This window comes from Balaenoptera physalus (assembly GCF_965194825.1).
Source record: "Balaenoptera physalus genome assembly, chromosome: 15".
In the NCBI taxonomy this organism is placed as follows: domain Eukaryota; kingdom Metazoa; phylum Chordata; class Mammalia; order Artiodactyla; family Balaenopteridae; genus Balaenoptera; species Balaenoptera physalus.
In genome coordinates, this window is record NC_138894.1 from 16,663,125 (window position 1) to 16,682,975 (window position 19,851).

General features: G+C 46.6%; 1 protein-coding gene across 4 annotated transcripts in view; it reads left to right on the top strand.

Moving 5' to 3' along the window:
• The first annotated feature begins 759 nt into the window (after positions 1 to 759).
• ST3GAL5 (ST3 beta-galactoside alpha-2,3-sialyltransferase 5) overlaps positions 760 to 19,851 on the top strand; it is a 48,424-nt gene continuing 29,332 nt past the window's right edge. Inside the window, exon 1 of one of the 4 annotated variants that reach the window (XM_082426846.1) lies at positions 760 to 979. In XM_082426846.1, coding sequence (XP_082282972.1) covers positions 889 to 979 — 91 coding nt within the window. In that variant the 5' untranslated portion in view covers positions 760 to 888. Of the gene's footprint in view, positions 980 to 1,110; positions 1,517 to 16,868; positions 19,184 to 19,851 lie in introns of those variants that run through there. The other 3 variants (XM_082426850.1, XM_082426848.1, XM_082426847.1) reach the window with 3 other exon arrangements.

A 19,851-nucleotide genomic window follows, 5' to 3' on the forward strand; every position in this document is an offset into this window, starting at 1 on the left:
AAGTCCTACGGCACAGAAATGTCTCAGGCGCATTATACACACCTGCCTGTGTTAAAGAAATAACATATCCGTGCTTTCAAGTCCTCTTAATTCCTGAATTTGGGGATTCACTAATATTCACACTTTTAAAAATTGTATGACACTTCCGCTCCAGAATCGAGGGGGACTCCAGAGTTATGGAAATGGGCGCTCCAAGTACAGGTTCTGATCCTGGCTCTGCCACTAAATGCCCTAATGATTTAGGGTGGCTCACTTCTGCTCTCTGGGTCTCAATTACCCATCTGTGAAACTAGTGCTCCCTCGATTTTTTCTGATACGTGGAACAACAGAAAGCTGTTCGGCAAATGCCCAGACACACTCAGGCTGCTCTCGTTGTGTCGAGGGCTCCAGGATCCAAACCAGTATTGCCTGCGGGTCCGTCCTAGAGAATAAAGCACGTGACTACATAAAGCCCCTTCATTCAGCGGCTCCGCATCTACGAGTCCTCTGTGCAGTGAAAGCCTATAACCAGCCTATAAACACCTTTTGTTCCTTCGCCATCTAACCGCACGCAGAGATCCAGAGGGCGGTGGGTGCCCAGGACCCTCGCCCGGGCCAGCACACAGCCAAGCGCGCTTCCAGCTACGGGCGTCTGGCTGGGGGTGCCCAGCTCCCCTAACCCCGCAGGGTGGAGGATTGAGCGTCTGTGGAGCAGGGCAGCCTCTGGGGCCCTCGCGCGCTCTGATTGGTTCTCGTGTCCTCGTGACTCCAGGCCCCGCCCCACGCCCCTCCTCCGCATCTGAGCTGGGGAGCGGACGGTCTGGGACTGAATGGGCGCTAGCGCGGCGCAGGGGGCGGGCCGGGGCGCCGGGCCCAGGACTGGTGGCAGGCTGGCGCCCGCTCCCTAATATGCGGACGAAGGCGGAGGGCGGCGTGGAGCGGCGTCCCCTGCAGCCGCGGACCAAGGCGGCGGTGGCGGCGGCGGCACCTGCCGGTCGAGGTACGTGGCGCAGCCCCCTCCTCTGCGTAGCGGGGCCCGCGGGCCGGGGGCTGCGGCGCAGATCCGTGCCTGCCCCCGCGTGGCTGGGCCCGGCGACTCCGCCCAAGCCCCCGCGGGCAGCGCCCAGGGCACGGTTCCCCCAAACGCGCCTGGCGGGGCCGCGGGTTGGGAGTCGTGGCCTCGCTCGGAGTGGACCGGCGGGAGGCGCCGCGGCCCGCTCAAGTGTGGACGAGGTGGAGGCGGAGGGGTGAACGGCCGGGACGTGGGGTCCAGGCACGGTGTCCCTTTCCCCTCAGTCTTTCACATCGACTTGGGGTTTAATTCATTGCTGGAAGCTTCCGAGCCCGGGAGAGCCGAGTTAACTCATTTCCCCGGGACAGAATTGGGGGACCCTATGACTAGCAGCTCCGGAAACTGACCTTTGCATCCATCGGGAAGGCGTGCGGTGTCTGCAGGTAGAAGTTCGCCAGTGATCTTCCCTGCTCCTTCTCTGCGGCCAGCCCACACGTTTTGGTGACCTTTGGTTTCTCCTGAATTGTAAGCAATGGCTTGACGTGGGCGTGCATTCATATGAGCCTTTAGTGTGTAAGTAATGCAAGATTTTCGGGGAGCATCTTCGAATAGGAAGAGGCGGGGGGTCCTGCCCAACCCCACATCAGGTGGGTGACCTTGGCGGACACTGATCCCCCTGTAGGACTCCATCTCCTGATCTGTACTGGGAGGCTTGACCTTCCGATGGCCAAGGCCCCTTTCAGGCCCCTGGTTCTGTGGTTCTGACTGCAAAATGTGTTCACCAATGAAGAGGGTCCTGCAGAATCATTAGCTGACTTGAAAGACAAATTTATGTCCTCATGTCTTAATTCATGTTTATGATGTTGCTTCATTAGGTATTGTTCATTTAAAAGGGAAAATGGTTTTACCTGCTACCCTTCATTTGGTACCCTCGGTTTGCCTGCTCATTAGGCCACACACCGTGCTGGGTGTTGGGATTACAAAGAGAAAGGAGACGCATCTCCTGCCCTCTGGTGTTAAGCGGAACCCTCCTCTTGGTAATCCTCTTCCACAGAAGAGTGCGCTATCCTGAACCTGGAAGAGGAATCCTGTCTGTTGAGTGAAGGGGCACAAACTCAAAACTGTCTGGATGGGTTGTGGTTTCACTCACATAATCCTGAAAGCTTGATGGTTTAGAAGAATGTCTTAAATTTCTAGTCGTAGAGCCAGGGGATCACCTAAATTGCAGTCAGTGCTGGGACAAGGAGAGACTGAAGAGAAATGGCAGAGCCCTGTGACTGGAATGTCGTTAGCTTTTTCATGTGTCTGTCCGTTGTCTGAGTGCCGCTGTTTCTGTAAGATGAAATGAACCTTGGTTATGATTAGTAGCTGTATCTTCCTCTAGGCGAGAAAAGAAATGGGTGAGGTGGGAAGGCATGAAGGTGTTTGTAGAAGACGGAGAGGGCCAACAGGCAGAAATTCTAAAAATGCACATTTATGACTACCTATTTTGAAAATGCTTATAATTTTGGCACAGACTGCCACATTGTTTCATATTACCACAATAGATTAGTATTGAATTTTTTAATTTAATTTTTATTGGAGTATAGTTGATGTACAATGTTGTATTAATTTCTGCTGTACGGCAAAGTGTATCAGTTATACATGTACATATATCCACTCTTTTTTAGATTCTTTTCCCATATAGGTCATTACAGAGTACTGAGTAGAGTTCGCTGTGCTATACAGTAGGTCCCTATTAGTTATCTGTTGTATATACGGTAGCGTGTATATGTCAATCCCAGTCTCCCAGTTTATCCCTCCCCCATCCCCCTTAGTAACCATAAGTTTCTTTTCTACATCTGTGACTCTATTTCTGTTTTGTAAATAAGTTCATTTGTACCATTTTTTTAGATTCCACATATAAGTGATATTATATATTTGTCTTTCTCTGTCTGACTTACTTCACTTAGTATGACAATCTCTAGGTCTATCCATGTTGCTGCAAATGGCATTATTTCGTTCTTTTCTATGGCTGAGTAATAGTATTGAATTTTAAGACTATATTCAAGGCAGGATAAGAACAAACCCTTTGTTCTTTGATATGCCTCCTTCAGTCCTTCCCTGCTTTCCCTGCTGGTCTGTTTGGCAGGAGTTTATCTAGCAGGTTGGCTCTTAGGAGGTGAATGGGACGGTAAAAAAGGTTCTGGGTCCTCTGTGGGAGTCATCCAGGTGCTGAGGGCAGAAGGGGGAGTCTTGGAAGAGGGTCAAGCCTCACTTTCCACACCTTGCTAGTTCCTGAGAAGGGATTTAATCAATTTAATCTGAATTGCCTGTGGAGACACTCCCAGAGAGCATACTCTGTGTTTTTGGTCTAGCTGGGAAGCCTTGGCAGAATTAAAGCAACTGGGAGTATACACACATTAATGATGGTACGAACTCCCTAACTGCTGAGGAAGGAGAAGCAAGGGCTGGATCAGTATGAAGGATATAAGTTAGCAAAGGCATCCAGAAGTGGGTGAATCACTGGCCTAGTGTGGGAGGGATCCATGACTGTGGTTGGTGACACGCAGGCTGTCCGGGGAGAGAGACCCAGCTTGAGCACGTGTGCAGGGGGGGAGTGAGGAAGATGTATAGGGGAGCAGGAGAAAAACGAGGTTAGAGGGGTACAAGGACACTACCAGGCTTTTCTTACCTGGACAGCTTTTTCTTTGTTTTTCTAAGTATAGCATACATACTAGAAAAGTAGGCATAAGTATACTACTGTTCAACAGATTTTCCAAACTCAGCAAGACATTTTTGTTCCCCTTTAGAGTGTGGAAAAATATCCAGGATTAAGTTATTGGATGGTTCATCAACTCCTTATACCCATGAATTCTTCCCCTTTTCAAGTTTTAAATATCTGGAATTAATAGTTCAGAATCAAGTGGTATGATTTGATTAATTTAAACAGGGAGGGCTTCCCTGGTGGCGCAGTGGTTGAGAGTCTGCCTGCTAATGCAGGGGACACGGGTTCGAGCCCTGGTCTGGGAAGATCCCACATGCCGCGGAGCATCTGGGCCTGTGAGCCACAACGACTGAGCCTGCGCGTCTGGAGCCTGTGCTCCTCAACAAAAGAGGCCACGATAGTGAGAGGCCCGCGCACCGCGATGAAGAGTGGCCCCCACTCGCCACAACTAGAGAAAGCCCTCGCACAGAAACAAAGACCCAACACAGCCAAAAAGAAAGAAAGAAAGAAAGAAAGAAGCTTTCATTAAAAAAAAAAAAAAAAAAAAAAAAAAAAACAGGGAAAAATTGATACAAATAACAAATTTGTTTTGATGGAATAGTAGGTTGTGTTTTGAACATGAAGTCTGCCTTTTTTTTTTTTAATTAATTAATTAATTAATATTTATTTTTGGCTGTGTTGGGTCTTCGTTTCTGTGCGAGGGCTTTCTCCAGTTGCGGCGAGCGGGGGCCACTCTTCATTGCGATGCGCGGGCCTCTCACTGTCGTGGCCTCTCCCGTTGCGGAGCACAGGCTCTAGACGCGCAGGCTCAGTAGTTGTGGCTCACAGGCTCAGTTGCTCCACGGCATGTGGGGTCTTCCCAGACCAGGGCTCGAACCCGTGTCCCCTGCATTGGCAGGCAGATTCTTAACCACTGCGCCACCAGGGAAGCCCTCTGAAGTCTGCCTTTAAGACTAGGTGTCATTTTCATAATTAAAGGCTTATATGTATTGAGTTCATCAACTCCTTTCTGCTTTTCACAAACGTCTTGTTCTCATTTCCAATCTAGACTTCAGCAGCAAGAGAGGAGGACAGAGTTGTGGTACTTTTACAGGGCTACCCGTACTCTCCTCTCTTTGCTTGTCATTTTCTGCAGTCAAGTCCTTAGTCACCCAGGATTTGGTAGCTGGTTTTCTTGCTTATTCTTCCTCTGGACCAGCTCTGTCCAATGGATATATAACCCAAGCCATGTATATAATTAAAATTTTTCTAGTAGCTACATTTAAAAAATTAAAAGGAAACCGGTGGATCAAAGTTTCAGTTTCCCAGGAAGATAAAAAACCTTCTAACTCTTATGCACCTAATAACACAGCTTCAAACTCTATAAAGTAAAAAGTGACAGAATGACAGAAAAAGTTGACAAACCTGCCGTAATAGTGAGAGGTTTTAGCACATCTCTTTCAGTAATTGATAGAACAAGCTTACTAAAAACCAATAAGGGATTTTTTTTTCCAATAAGGGATTGATTCAATAAGCAACACAATTAATAAGCTTGATCAAACTGGTTAAATAGAAAACATAGTTCCAGCAAGTGAAGATTAATTATACTTTTACAAAAATCGAACATATACCAGGTCATAAAGTAAGTCCTAACATATTTAAAATAATCAGTATCATATTGACCAAGTTCTCTGAACACAGTGAAACTAAATTATATATCAATTTAAGAATATAATTTTAAAAATTAAAAAATTTGAATTTGAATGTATTTAGATTTGAATGATAAAGAAGTAATAACAATGAAAATATATATATCAAAACTTGTAGAATGAATTGTACACGTAAGGCTTGTGGGATGCAACCAAATCAGTATTTAAAGGGAAATACACAGTCTTAATTACTCATATTAGCAAGAAAATAGTCAAAAACTAATGAGCTAGTCAGCTAAATTAGGAAGAAGTTAGGAACACAGCAATTAAAATAAATCCAAGGAATTAGAAGGAAGGAATTTAAAAAAAACCAAACAGGTGAATTAATTTTAATAATATATTTTAGTTAACCCAACATGTATAATATATTATGAAATCAATATAAAAATTGTTATTGAGCTATTTTACATTCTTCTGGTCAAACTAAGTCTTCAAAGCCTTGTGTGTATCTTATACTTTTATTAGAGCACATCTCAATTTGGTCTGGCCATGTTCGAATTACTCAGCAGCCACATGTGACTATGGTGTCTTTGCCTCCTGTAAATGTTGAGATTTGTGGTGATAAACAGGACAGTCAGAGCTAACAGTGGTGGGGTTCAGTTATCTGCCAAGTGAATCGAGGGTCATGGGAATCTAAGAGCGTTTTGTGGTTGGCAGAGGGTGGCTCTTCTTGAAAATCTTATACACCACCCCCTCCCAACAAACCCACGTGCCACAAAACATAGGACAGAAATAAAGATAAATGCTCTACTGACTCACTTTGTCCTTACCTGTTTTAGACGTGTTACGTATATGTGTGTGTGTGTGTGTGTGTGTGTGTGTGTGTATATATATATATATGTTCTTTTAATTTTCACAAAAGCCATATGAGTTTGGTACCATTATTATCCCCATTTTACAGATGAGGATATTGAGGCTCAGGGAGGTTAAGAAACTAAGAAATTCTAGGGGACAGAGCTGGGATCCAGACTCCGGCAGTCTGGCCTGGAGTGGGTAGACGAGGCAAATGCATCCCTGTCTTTGCAGCGCATAGGGCATTCCTACCCCACCCCTCAGAAGGTCTCCTGAGAGGATGATCTGAGATGGCTGAGGCAGCTCTGTTCCCTGGTCCAGGTTCCTGTGTTTCCAGGCACAGCATTGTCACTCTGCTGGGTCTCCATGACAGCCTCCTCACTAGTCCTGCCTCACAAAAGGACTTCCCCATCTCCAGTCCTGCCTCAAGAGAGGTCTCTCCAAACTCCAGTTCCAGTTCAAATCCACACCCCAACCCCCAGTTGCTTCTTTTATCTTAGGATAAAATTCCAACCCACCATGGCATGATCTGCTTCCTTTCCCAGCCTCTGGGTACGTTGTTCCCTCTGGGGCTAGACCTTCAGAAACTTCCCTCAGTGCCTACTGTCCTTGCTCAGGCGGCACCTGTCTCCCCACCCCCAGCAAGTCCTACCCATTCTTTCCTGGGGTGGGGGTGAGCCTTTTCTAAGCCCCCTCCCAAACACACACATACACACGTCCTCCAAATGTAAAATACCTCCTAACCCTGCCCTCATGTCAAATGCAGAGTGAGTTAAAAAGAAAAATGAGGAAAATAATTACATTGGTGTTAGATCTACTTGTCTGATTTTAAAAATGAGATGAGAGCTTTTAGAAGAAGAGGCTGTGTCTGTGTTGCTTCTTGCTCTACCCCCAGGCACATACTCCCTGCCTGATTAAAAACGGGGTTACGTGAATGACAGTACGCCTGTTGGGAGCCTGCCCAAGTGCTGGTTTCCCAAATTTTTGGGAGCAGAGAGTAAAAGGGACATGTGATTGGGGCGTAAAAGGCAACTGTATGTTTTAGCCGTGCCTGTTACAGACCTAAATACATGTTGTCAGTTTTAGGAACTCAAACATGCTTAACTTATTCTGGGCTTAAAGCGACCCACACAGAACTTTCCTTTGCCTCCTACGGTTGCTCCCTCTCCTTCAAGTCTCTCAACTGCCGGGGCCTGTCAGCCTCCAGGTTGTTCCCACTCGCTGTCCCTCCAGTTTCTTTTCTGGGGTCATTACCACTCTCTGCTAATGGATTTGGGGTTTTACATGACTAGTATGGTTCTTCTGTTCCTGTAGGACAAATAGGGTTATTGAATTCAGCCAGCCCTTCATATCAACCAACTGCGGATCAAAGATACTCAAAACGGAAACTTTCTTGAAAGTTCCGAAAAACAGAACTTGAGTTTGCCGCATGCTGGCAACTACATACATAGCATTTACATTGTGTTAGGTATTACAAGTAATCTAGAGATGATTTAAAGTATACGGGAGCTTCCCTGGCAGCGCAGTGGTTGAGAATCTGCCTGCCAATGCAGGGCACACGGGTTCGAGCCCTGGTCTAGGAATATCCCACATGCCGCGGAGCAACTGGGCCCGTGAGCCACAACTACGGAGCCTGCGCGTCTGGAGCCTGTGCTCCGCAACAAGAGAGGCCGCGATAGTGAGAGGCCCGCGCACCGCGATGAAGAGTGGCCCCCGCTTGCCGCAACTAGAGAAAGCCCTCGCACAGAAACGAAGACCCAACACAGCCATAAGTGAATAAATAAATAAATAATTTTAAAAAACCAAAAAACTGCAAAGTTTAAAAAAAAAAAGTATACGGGGGGATGTGCATAGGTTCTATGCAAATACTGCACCGTTTAATATAAGGGACTTGAGCATCCATGGATATGGTATCCAAGGGGGGGTCCTGGAACCAATTCCCTGCAGATACTGAGGGGCCACTGTACCAGATCAGTGCGTAAACTGCCTGTCGAATCCTCCACCTTCCCTTCCCCATTGACCAGCCAGCTGCTCCCTGAGGAATATTGCTAAGGTCCTGTTTGGTGATGTCTCTTCATAATCCCAAACCTTAAGAACCCATACCCTTCCCCTTTCTTTTTGGGGTGGGATCTTGGTTATTTTAGAATTTGCACACTCACTTTTCCATCATCTCATACCTGGTGTTTCCCTTTATACTCCTGTTTGGGGGAAGGTCCCCATGTTGGAGCTTGTTTACATTGGGTCCCAGAGTTGCTTTTGTTAACTGTTCATTCTACTGACTTTCACTTTCTCCTATTAAGTATTATTTATTCAGCCTGGCTACTTGTATTTCCTTTAGATTAAGAGGGAAATCTCCCATTAAAAAGGTAGCTTCTAGATTTTGCTTTATTTATGGCACTCACGAGGTTGCCACAGACGTGCTCTGCTGTAGCATATTCTGCATGTCTAATTTGCTGTCACGTGGAGGCCCACCGCCAGAGAGCTGTTACGTAAGGTGTTTTGTTAGAGCTTGGAGGGGCCCAAGGAGGACAGGCAGTTCTCTGGGCCGTTTCCTCAGTTTATCCCAGCATCCTGTCTTATTCCCTCTGGCCTCCTTCTCTTTGATGCGTGCCCACACCTCGGCCGTGAAATCATCTCAGTGGATGGTGGAATGGTGGCAGCTGGTGTAGCCTTCTTGCATACTTTGCTTTTTTTTTTTCTTTTTTTTCTCCCATTAGCAACCTGAATTCGTTATGCAGGCCGGATCTCGGCTGGCTGGGTGCGACAAGAACAGCCCCTGCCAGCTCAGTCACCAAGTTCCGTGACCTCTTCTTCCTCCACAGCTCTTGTCGGCCCCCATCTCGCCGTCCCTGCTCTGGCTGAGCTGCCCCATCACCCCTGGCTGCGGTGGTCACAGCAGCTCCTTGACCACTCCGTCCCGTGGCCTCCTACATCCCAGTTGTGAGCTCTCCGCCCCCCTGCTTAAGAACCACTTAAGACCGCCTCCTCCCCTGGGGCCAGTTGGAAGGGCCTGGTTCCTTCTTTGTCACATCTTCTGCCACTTTCCCCCAGGTCCCCTGTGACCTGGCCTGAGCAGCCCTCTCTGGGCATCTTGACATGCCCTTCCTTCCATCCGGAATGCCTGCTCTCTCTTCTTTCTGTCTCTGAGGTCTTGCCTATCCCTCAAGGATCCATTTACACATCATCTCCTCAGGGAGGCCTCCTTGATTTTGTCTGATGGAGCTAGTGGTCCCTTGCCCGGGGCGCTCCAGGTTCCTCTGTTATTTGGCATTTTGAGTATTTAACTATTTTCTGCTTTCCCTGGCTGGGTTTTTCATTTCAAGAGAAAGGCTGTGTCTTAGTTTTCTTTATATTCCCAGTGTTTGGTGTATGCTTATTAAATGTCTGTTTAAAGGATTATTAGGTGAACAAAACAAATTATACAACAGTACAGACCAGCCCTCCCCAGCTGGGGCTCTACAAGAGAATTAAGCCCTAATGTGCTAAGGTCACTATTGTACACTATGAATTAACTTCTCTCCTGTGCTTCTGGAGTGATTCTAGTTATGTACCATCCTTGGGAGAATTAAGAAAATAGACACTCAGGTACTTCCCTGGCGGTCTAGTGGTTAAGACTTCACCTTCCAGGGCAGTGGGTGCCGGTTTGATCCCTGGTCAGGGAGCTAAGATCCCACATGCCTCGCAGCTGAAAAACCAAAACATAAAACAGAAGTAATATTGTAACAAATTCAATGAAGACTTTAAAAATGGTCCATGTCAAAAAAAAAAAATCTTAAAAGAAAATAGACACTCAGACCCTTTTCTGTAGGGCTTAATCTCCAGTGGACCCAGCCTGAAGAAGGCTAGTATAGGTAATATGATCCCAAACCTGATAAAATATACATATGCAAAGAGGAAAGGCAGATGGAATATAGACCAGAAGTTAGCAGTGGATATCACTGCACTGTAGTGTAACAACCGGTGTGTGATTTCAAAATGTTCTTTCTGAAGTTTCTAACTTTGTGATAACAGAGTTGTTGTTGTTTTTTTAATGTTTCTTGAATAATCCAAATAGGAGTTCCTAAACCTGACTGTGCTTTAATGTAGGGCAATGGAGAGTTGGAGTTCTGTTTTTAAATATAGCTCCCTGTGCCATGCCATAGCGGCCCAGAAGTCACCGAGCTGACCCCTCAGCATTGCCCCTGGAGAACCAGGCCTCCACGTGAGGATGGCTAGGTGTCAGCCCTCTGAACCTGGGTGTTGCCACTGAACACTTGTAAATGAACGGCTGTGTCCAGCAGGCATGACTCAACGTAAGAGAAAATAGCATAGTCATGGGCACTCATGGAATACTCTCAAAAGCAAATCTAGAGGTGTTTTTTTCTTAATAGCGAAGAGTGAACATACCTTGTGGTTATTGGAATTAAGTCTGATAGAGGAGTCTCAATGCTAATTCTTGCTCATCAGCTACTGCTTCAACCGGCCCTGGATGTTTTTCCTGAAGTTTGACCTTGCTTGACCTCACACAGAATTTTATCCTTATCCTGGGTGCTGAAACCAGTAGATTGGATGAGGAACAGGGTAATTACTTAGTCTCTAAGTATCTCCCATCAAGTTACTCATTAATTACAAAGGAAAAAGGGTAACTTGACAGTAGTTAAACTTGCCTTACACAACTTTGACCAATTGATTTAACATCACCAGTAATGGGACAAAGCAACATCAGGTGCCTCCTGAGAAAATGCACCGAGCCAGACCAGCACCACTTCTGTGATATTCCTGCCCAAAATGCGTAACTTGAATCATGAAGAAACGGACAAATCTCCACTGAGGGACATTCTACAAAACAATTAGCCTGTACTTTTCAAAAAATGCCAAGGTCATGAAAGATAAAGGAACTGTTTCAGATTAGAGGAGGCTAAAAAGATATGACAGCTGAATGCCACATGTGATCCTGTTTTTGCTCCGAGGCCATTATTGAGACTGCTAAAGAAATTTGTCTGAGGTCTTCAAATTAGAGAACAGTATGAAAGCCACAGTAATTTCCTGATTTTTATCATAATGCTGCAGTTGTGTCTGGGAATGTCCTTGTTTTTAGGAAATACTAAAATATTTAGGGGTGAATGTCACTGTGTCCTCGACTTACTTTCAAGTGGTTAAAAAAGTAGTATGTGCATCATATAATAGAATCACCAAGCAAATGTGGTAGAATGGTAATAAGTGGGTAGTCTGGGTGAGGGGAATTCTTTGTAGTTTTCTTGTAATCTCTCTGTAAGTTTGAGATTATGTCCAGAAATAAAGTTTAAAACCCCAGAAGCCTCCAGGTCATGGTGCTGCGGCCAGTGTAGCATCAGAGGCCAGCGCTCTCAGTGGCTGCGCTTTGCAGGGTTGCTACTGAATCATTTCCAGCAACACTGAGCTCTCTTCAGAATTGGTTTTGTGGAAAACAGGATAGAGACCACTCAGTGTGGTTTCACCTGACAGGAAGTTTCTTTCTCCAACTTCCTGTTGATGTCGCCACCACTGTTGTCCCAGAAGGTGTCACTGCTGCTGGTCATCCCCGGGTATCTGGTCAACCAGCTCCAATGCACACATTTGCCTGGTTGAGACTAGACCTCCAGCTGTCCTACGAAAGAGGCTTCCCAGGCAGAGTGTAACATCATTATCACCCAACCTGCTTCTTACATGTTAGCAGACATCCTCAGAGAGGTGACTTGGCCACCGTGAAACAGGCAACAGCCAAACAGTTACTTATGTTCTCCCTCTTTTCTTGAAAAACAAAACAAAACAGATCCAGTCGCTCTTTTATTTTAATTGGATTTTTCCTCAGCTTTATTGAGATATAATTGACAAATAACATTGTATGAATTTAAGTTGTACAGCATGTTGACTTGATACACTTGTATGTTGCAAAATGATTACCACCATAGCCTTGGCTAAAACATCCATTACTGCACATAATTATCTTTTTTTTTTTTTTTTTTGCGATGAGAACATTTAAGATCTATTCTCTTAGCAACTTTCAAATATGCAATACAGTATTATTAACTATAATCACCATGCTGTGCATTAGATCCCCAGAACTTACTCTTATAACTGGGGACTGACACCTCCCCATTTCTCCCACCCCCCCGGCCCCTGGTAACTACCACTCTACTCTTTGTTTCTATGAGTTAGGCTTTTATAGATTCCACATGTAAGTGATGTTGCAGTTGCTCTTTTATTTCCTTGGTGGTGGGTGGGACAATCATTTATCTCCCTTCCTCACCCTTCCTCACCATACACACACAGTGATTCTTGTTTGAAAAAGGATTCCTGTCCCTGTTCTCTGTATGCCGGGTGTGCCCTGGACACTGTACAAACAACCAATGATTGTGATATCTGGACGCATGGAAGGATCTGGTCTTCACGTCTGCCTCCTGTTAGGATCTTGCTGAGTTTGGGTTAGCTTTTCTGTGGGAATCTGGGTGCAGGCTGCTGACCAGTGCATTCATTTATTCATTGGTTCATTCGTTCAAGTATTTAAGTGCCTTTTACATGCTAGGCACTGTTTTAGGTTCTGAGGTTACAGCAGTGAACAACATTGACAGTCTAGGAATCTTATGTTTTAGTGGGGAGAGCAGGCAGTAGGCAAATATGTACGAGTCGCAATGAGCATATGAGGTAGAGTAAAGCAGGAAAGTGAATCACAGGGCTTAGGGTGAGAATGCAGTGCTACAGAGGGTGATCAAGGAGGCGACTTTTGAATAGAAACCAGGATAAAGATGGTGCGAGAGGGAGCCTTCTGGAAGAGGGGCAGAGGGAACCACCAGTGAAGACCCTGAAGTGGAAGTGGGGATGGCCTCCCCACCCCTTGAGGAACAGCAGGAGGCCTGCTAGGCTGAAGCAGAGAGAAGAGGAGAGTGAGGAGAGTGCAGGGAGGGGGAGAGGGCTCCAGATTTGACACTGCAACAGTCGATGTCAATATCTTTTGTCACTTCAGTGAAACCTTGGAGAAATACCATCTGCAGTTGCCGGGCATGTTCTCATTTTGGAAAATGTTTACATACTGTGAGGGCTCAGTTAGTTGCCTTTAACAATTTTAAACATATAAAAAGCAGGCGATTGAATGATAGTCATCATGTATTCTCCGCATTGGAGCTATACCAGTTGATTAGAAGTAGATTAAAAAGCATACCTCAGAATCATCTTGCAGTTGCTTGCATCTTGGTAGGTGGTCAAAATTGCAGAGTGTAGACTACACATTCGCAGAGCAACACTTTTATTTGCTTTCTCGGAAGACAGGTCCTCATAATTTTGTGCAGTTTGCAGGAGGATCTGAAAATCTTTAGGCTAGAATCTGTTGTAAATCACAGCTGTGAGAAGCTTGCTGGAGAGCAAGGTTTCCTAAAGGGCCATACCCACATAACTTGGGGGAACTTGCTTAAAATGCACATTTGGTGTCCTCACCTGGTCCTGCCAGGTGGGAAATTCTGGGGATGAGGTCTGGGAACCTGCATACGTCACAGCAGCAAGTGGTTCTTGTGCATGGTCAGGTTGGAGAACCGCAGGCCGAGACGCATGGAGGCACTGATCAATTAAATTGAACAAATATTAGACGCTTTGGGGAGATGATTGAGCGTGATCTCAGCCATCAGTGCTCTCACCAGCACTTTTGTTGTGGTTTTGACATCATGGGTGAAATCTCACATTCCTAAAATAGAAATGAGACACTGCCTACCCAGCAGAAATAGGAAGGTCCCATATAGCAGAGGTTTGCACCCTTTGCTGGTGGGCGTGGACTGAGATGGTTAAGGTGATCTGCTTGAGTTGCATGGGTCCAGGAGTGAAAGCTGTCCTTCCTCCCCGGTGCACACCTGTGAACCCGCCGCAGCAGGCTGGTGTGTGAATTGCAGGGCTGTGCCTGCCAGTTGGTTCCTGTTCCGTTGTACACATGAGAACACGACCACGTATCTTGCTGAATCGGGATTTCGTGAGCTTATGCAACCCAAACCAAATCTAGAAAAAGATTGGATACTGAAGGTCAAGTAACATCAATTTTTAGCCCACAGTCTTTGATTTTCAGTTTTTGCATTGTTTAATTACCTGCAATACTTAAAAAAATACAGCAGTATTGAGATTTTAATATATATAGTGACTTTATCCCAATGGGTAAAGTCGGGGGCGATTTTGCCCTCCAGGGGATGTTTGGCAAGGTCAGAAAACATTTTTGGTTGTCACAACTGGGAGAGAGGGCGAGGACCAGAGATGCTCGCAGCATCTAGTGGGCAGAGGCCAGGGATGCTGTGAAACATCCCGCAATGCACAAGACAGCCTCTTTGCCTCCTACAACGAAGAATTACCCAGCCCCAAATGTCAGTAGTGCCGAGGCAGAGAAACCCTGCAAGAGATCAACTCCATGCCTCTTCTCTGTGTTATATGTTAGGATTCTAAGTGAGCGTTCCTGTTTAAAACACAAAAAGAGTTCCACGGCTGAAACTGGTTTGAAATTAGCCACCTAGATTATATGAGGATGCCGGTTAGCTTGGGTGGACCCGGAGCACAGGTCACCAAGACTCTGTGAGCCCCAGGTAAGGCCCTGGCTGCTGTGCTCTTGAACTTTTCCAACTAGACCATCTTCCCCCCGCCACTTCTCCTTCCTGTTGGCTGGGGGCAGAAGAAAGTTTAGTTTAGAACTTCACTCTGACCCAGGGCTTCCCAGCTTCTGGGCCCTAGCCCCGTGGCTTTTGTGATAGTACCTGTGGGTGGGCTTTGGGGAGGCCACACCGTGTCTGTGTCTGTGCTGGATGTCAGGCACCACACTTGTGAACAGCCTCCTTTCCTGCAGGCCTCCCCATGCCGTTGGAGTTACGTTCCTGTTGTCATTTCCCTGGACCTCGGGTTTCTAGAAAGCGGGGACTTAATCCATTTCATCTTGGCATTCCCACAGAGCATGTTGGAGGAACTGATGAAATTAGAAGTCACCCTTTTTTCTGTGTACAGTGGGGGCACACATATTACTTTTTTAGGTTAAAGCGATCCAAAATGCGTTTTGTTTAGGAACTATTGTGCTCCTTTCTTAAATAGTTGAATTTCCGGAGTGTTATGGAACCCAGGCTTGGAACTGTCACAGCAGAGTCACAGATTTTACTTAAGGTTTCCTTTTCTGATTTCCAGCAGTACCTTCTGTGCTTCTTCTTCACCTCTCCAACCCCTAGAAGGCTCTGCCTTTTGTTCTTCCCCTTGGAGATCTAATCTCTTTAGAACAGCCTAATTGTTCCTTTACCTAAATAGCCCCAGGCCCTTATCTGGGGCTGGCCCTACTGCTGATTTAGAGATTCCCTCTCTCCTCCTTCCTTAATGGCAGAATCCTAATTTTGTGTGGAAGCAGCCTGCCCAGTTTGTGAAAAGTTCCTGGCCAACTTTGCGGCTGGAAGTAGCCACGTGATGCAGTTCTGGCTAAAAAGATAGAATTGGAAGCCCGTCAGGGATTTTCGGGGAAGTTTTTCCTCTCCTGATGGAGGTGCCTCCCCTTCCTCTTCCTCCCTCTTCTCCTTCCTGCTTGGAGTTTGGAGCAGAGGCTGGTGGGAGCCAGGGGCACGGACAGCTTTGCAGAGCCACTGCGCCTGTTCTGTAAGAAAAACACACGCCCGGGGAATTCCCTGGCGGTCTAGTGGTTAGGACTTCAAGCATCCACTGCAAGGGGTACGGGTTTGATCCCTGGTTGGGGAACTAAGATCCCGCATGCCTCGTGGCATGGCCAAAAAAAGAAGAAAAAAAAAAAAAGACACCCCCAGTTGGCTGAAAGCCTTGGCTGGCGCCCAGGTTTCTGTTACGTGCGACCAAGTGCACCACTGACTGATACTCCAGCTTAGATCCCTCCCCAGGGCTCCAAGCTGGCATTTAGCAGCCTGATGGCCCACTGGCATTGGGGACTCCGCAAGGGCACACGTCCTCCTTGTGACCTCCCTGACATGAGTTCTGCTCCTGCCTGCCTGCTTGCCACATCTGACCTGCCTCAAGCCCTGTCTTTTCTGCAGCTGGAAGCCCCTCCTGCCCACCTGGCCACAGCATGGGGACCGGGGCACAGGGTCTGCTGCTGAGACCAGCCCCGTCTCTGGCTCTACCCCTCCACCACGTCCTTGCTGCCTCCCCGGCGACTCTCCTCCACATCTCATGACCCCCCTGAATAAAATCTTCAAGGGCTTCTCGTGATCGTCCGTGACCTTCTGCCATCATCCATATGTTGACCCTGCTGACCTAATGACCCGTCTTAGGTCAGGTTCCCTAGAAGCAGAGCCTGGAACAGGAATTGTGGTCTCAGCTGCTCCCCCAGGGAGCTCTGGAGCTTGAATTGCTCTCCAGGGTAATCCCAGGCCTTTTGTCTCCCTGTCAATCAATCGTTGGCTGGGGACAGAGGGCAGATCCTCAGAGAAGGGGGCAGCGGTGTGCTGTCAGCAGTCAACACTCACAGCCGAGATGTGGCACCAGCCCTGGGGTGTCCAAGGAGACCACAGTATTGCCCTTAACTCCTGCCTGCGCCCACACCCCAGGCCATACTTTCACAGCTGTACCTGGTCACTCGCTCTCCAAACTCCCCAGGCCTCTGCTTTGCTCGTTCCGTTCCTTCTGCCCACAGGGTGGGTCTCCCCTCCTCACCCAGCCCCCTCTGCTCCTGCTGTAGCTGGGTGTGTTATCCTTGGCACTGGGAGGTGTTTAATCTCTGCGGTGCCAAAGCCGTCTCCCCCTGAGGCAGGCTTTCTGTCTTGTCTCCTGTCCTCCTTTATCAAGTACAGTTCTTCATCTAAAACATAAAATCCAAGCATGATTTGAGTGACTGTCTTCTCCACTTTCCCGTGGATGGGTGTGACTTGTACCAGTCGAGGTTCACAGGAGAGAAGTTAATCACTCTCGGACCTGCCGAGAAAGGCTGGCTGGAGGGATGGGCGTTCTGGGGAGTCCAGGCCGCATTTCCAGCTGCATCCTAGGCGTCTTTGTCTAGTTATTTATCATCTCAAGTTCAGCACATCATCATCACTAAACTACAAAAATTGACTTCCAATCCTATTTCTTTCCGTAACCGGGACCCAGATTGATCTTTGCCTGCTGCTTTTTGGCGCTAGTCTTCATCATTTCTTGATCGATCTCTGTTCTCGTCCCATCCTCTTCCTTACCAGGATGGGCCGCAGGCTCCCTTTCCACCCGAGCGTCCAGTGTCCTGCCCCGCTGTCCCCAGACAGCCTAGGGTAAGGCTTCCTTTTCTCTTGCTGTGAAGTCCTTCTCAAGACACCTTCCACCTTGAAGGGCATGCTCTTTCGGCTGCCGTGTTAATATCTAAGCTGTACCTTCTCATCTTCCCAGATTGTCCACTCCAGCTGTGTCGGTTTATTTACTGCTTTGTCAGTTTCAGGTTTTTGTTTCTAATAATCTGTGCTTTGGCGTGCCTTTAGTATTAAGAAAATTAAAAACCAAAAAAACCTTCACATACAGGCATACCCACCTAATTCCAATACCTACCCTTCCTAAGTACCCCCAGGTGGAAGGGCGTGGACTTGGACATGGATAGATGTTGGTTGGAAATTTCAGCTCCCTACTTGTCTGTGTGTGACCTTCGGCAGGTTAAATGCAGATAGCAATTCAAAAAAGTAGGTGTTTGGTTTTTTTAATATTGATTGATTGATTGATTGATTGATTTATGTGGCTGCATCAGGTCTTAGTTGCAGCACGTGGGATCTTTGTTGTGGCATGCGGGCTTCTCTATAGTTGTGGTGCGAGGGCTCCAGAGCGGGTGGGCTCAGTAGTTGCGGCGCGCAGGCTTAGTTGCCCCGTGGCATGTGGGATCTTAGTTCCCTGACCAGGGATCGAACCTGCATCCCCTGCATTGGAAGGTGGATTCTTAACCACTGGACCACCAGGGAAGTCCCCGAAGAAGGTGTTTTTCAGATTTAATGATATCGTGTGTAGGCTTATTCCTCCCAATAAATATTAATGTCCTACCCTCTCTTGCACCAGTAATTGGCTGTACAGTTAATCTGACAGTTTGTCATGTACTGCTTTGCAGCGTCTGTTGTATTCTTATCTTGGATGGTTAATTCTTAATTTGAAAATGTTAGTACCAGTTCTACAAGTGGACTGAAGGCCTGGACCTTACCTTAGTATTTCTTCATTAGGGTCTTAATAAGAATGATTTCTTCATCAGGTATACAAGCATTTGAGAAGCACCTGTTACAGTTTTACATGTGAGTAGAAATATATACTTTTGAAAGCCAGGCCTTTTCTGCATAGAAAGGGTTAGTGGAGGCTCTTACTCTGGCAGTCTGAATGAAAGGAGGGACACATTTATGAGCCTTGGGACCCTGGCACTTAGAAGGAGGTGGTAGGGGATGAGCTGCCTGTGAAGGAAATGGAGAAGCAGAACCAGGAGGGTGCCACGGGACAGATGGTGATGACTTGCCAACACACGTCCTTGGAGGAATGCCTGAAACCAGCATCATCTCTGAAATCTCATGAGAAACTTGAGCATTTATTCAGTAAATATGTATTAGTTGCCTATTGTGTGCCCCTTACCAGCCTAGGCACTGGGAACTCAGTAGTGAGCAAAACAGAGACCCCTGCTTTCATGGAATCTACATTCTGGTGGGGAAGACAAGAGACAAATGTATATTAAAAAGACAAAAATTATGTGTAACACGTCTCATGATGATATATGTTTTAATTGAACTTTAAATTGCAACCCGTCCTCCACCAAACAGCACATTAAAGACAAAAGAAATGAATGGACACAGTGCAGATGGTGCAGAGGTGAGCATGACTAGAAAACACGTAAACCCCGGGTTCTCCGAGGGAGCATCTTAAGGCCACCTAGCCGTACGTCAACTGCACGTGTGTGAAGATGACTCTGCTTGGCCCTCCTTTTGTCATGTTGAATCCAAATGGTCCCTTCTAAATTGGAAGAAGGCATTCCAACCCAAGTAGGAGGATTCAGTGACTTCATGGGAAATCAAATTCTCCTACCTTGAGTAGGTGTACCCTAGAACATGATTATAGGTATATATACATACATTTTTACAAACCTGCTTTTTTCTTGCAGTATCTTTCTGTGCCAATAAATGTATGAACCGAATACTTTGAGTGCTTCTCAAACTTTAACGTTCCTATGAATCCTGTGATTCAGCAGATGGAGGGGGCAGTGCTGAGACTTTGCATGTCTAACCTGCTCCCAGCTGATGCTGAGGCTGTGGTCACAGATTCCACTTCGTGTAGCAAAGGCTTTTTAACAACTGCAGAGTATTCTAAGTGGTTTGCACCATAATTTACCAACAAATTTCCCTGTTGCTGGACATGTTAGATGTTTCAGTAGAGTTTACACTTTACTCTTTGCTCTTAGAATTGCTGTTAACATTCAGTTTTAGTTTTAATCTTAAATATCATTGGGAAAGTACACTTGGGTGGGGGGGAAGTTTATCTTGTTTGATAACAGACCATAGGCGAGTCATGCACATTCCATTCAATGTGGGATGTTTCTTAGGGGCCTGCTGTGTGCCAAGCCCTATCCTAGGTGTTAGGGTTACAAAGATGAGCAAAGCCCCGGCCCTGCAGCTCAGTCCTCCAGGTGCTTGCAGAAAGGTAGAGGAGACCCAAAATGTACACAGAACGTTTCAGTTCATAATGGTAAACAGAGATGGGGAAGTGCCCAGGGACGGTTATGGTGCTGA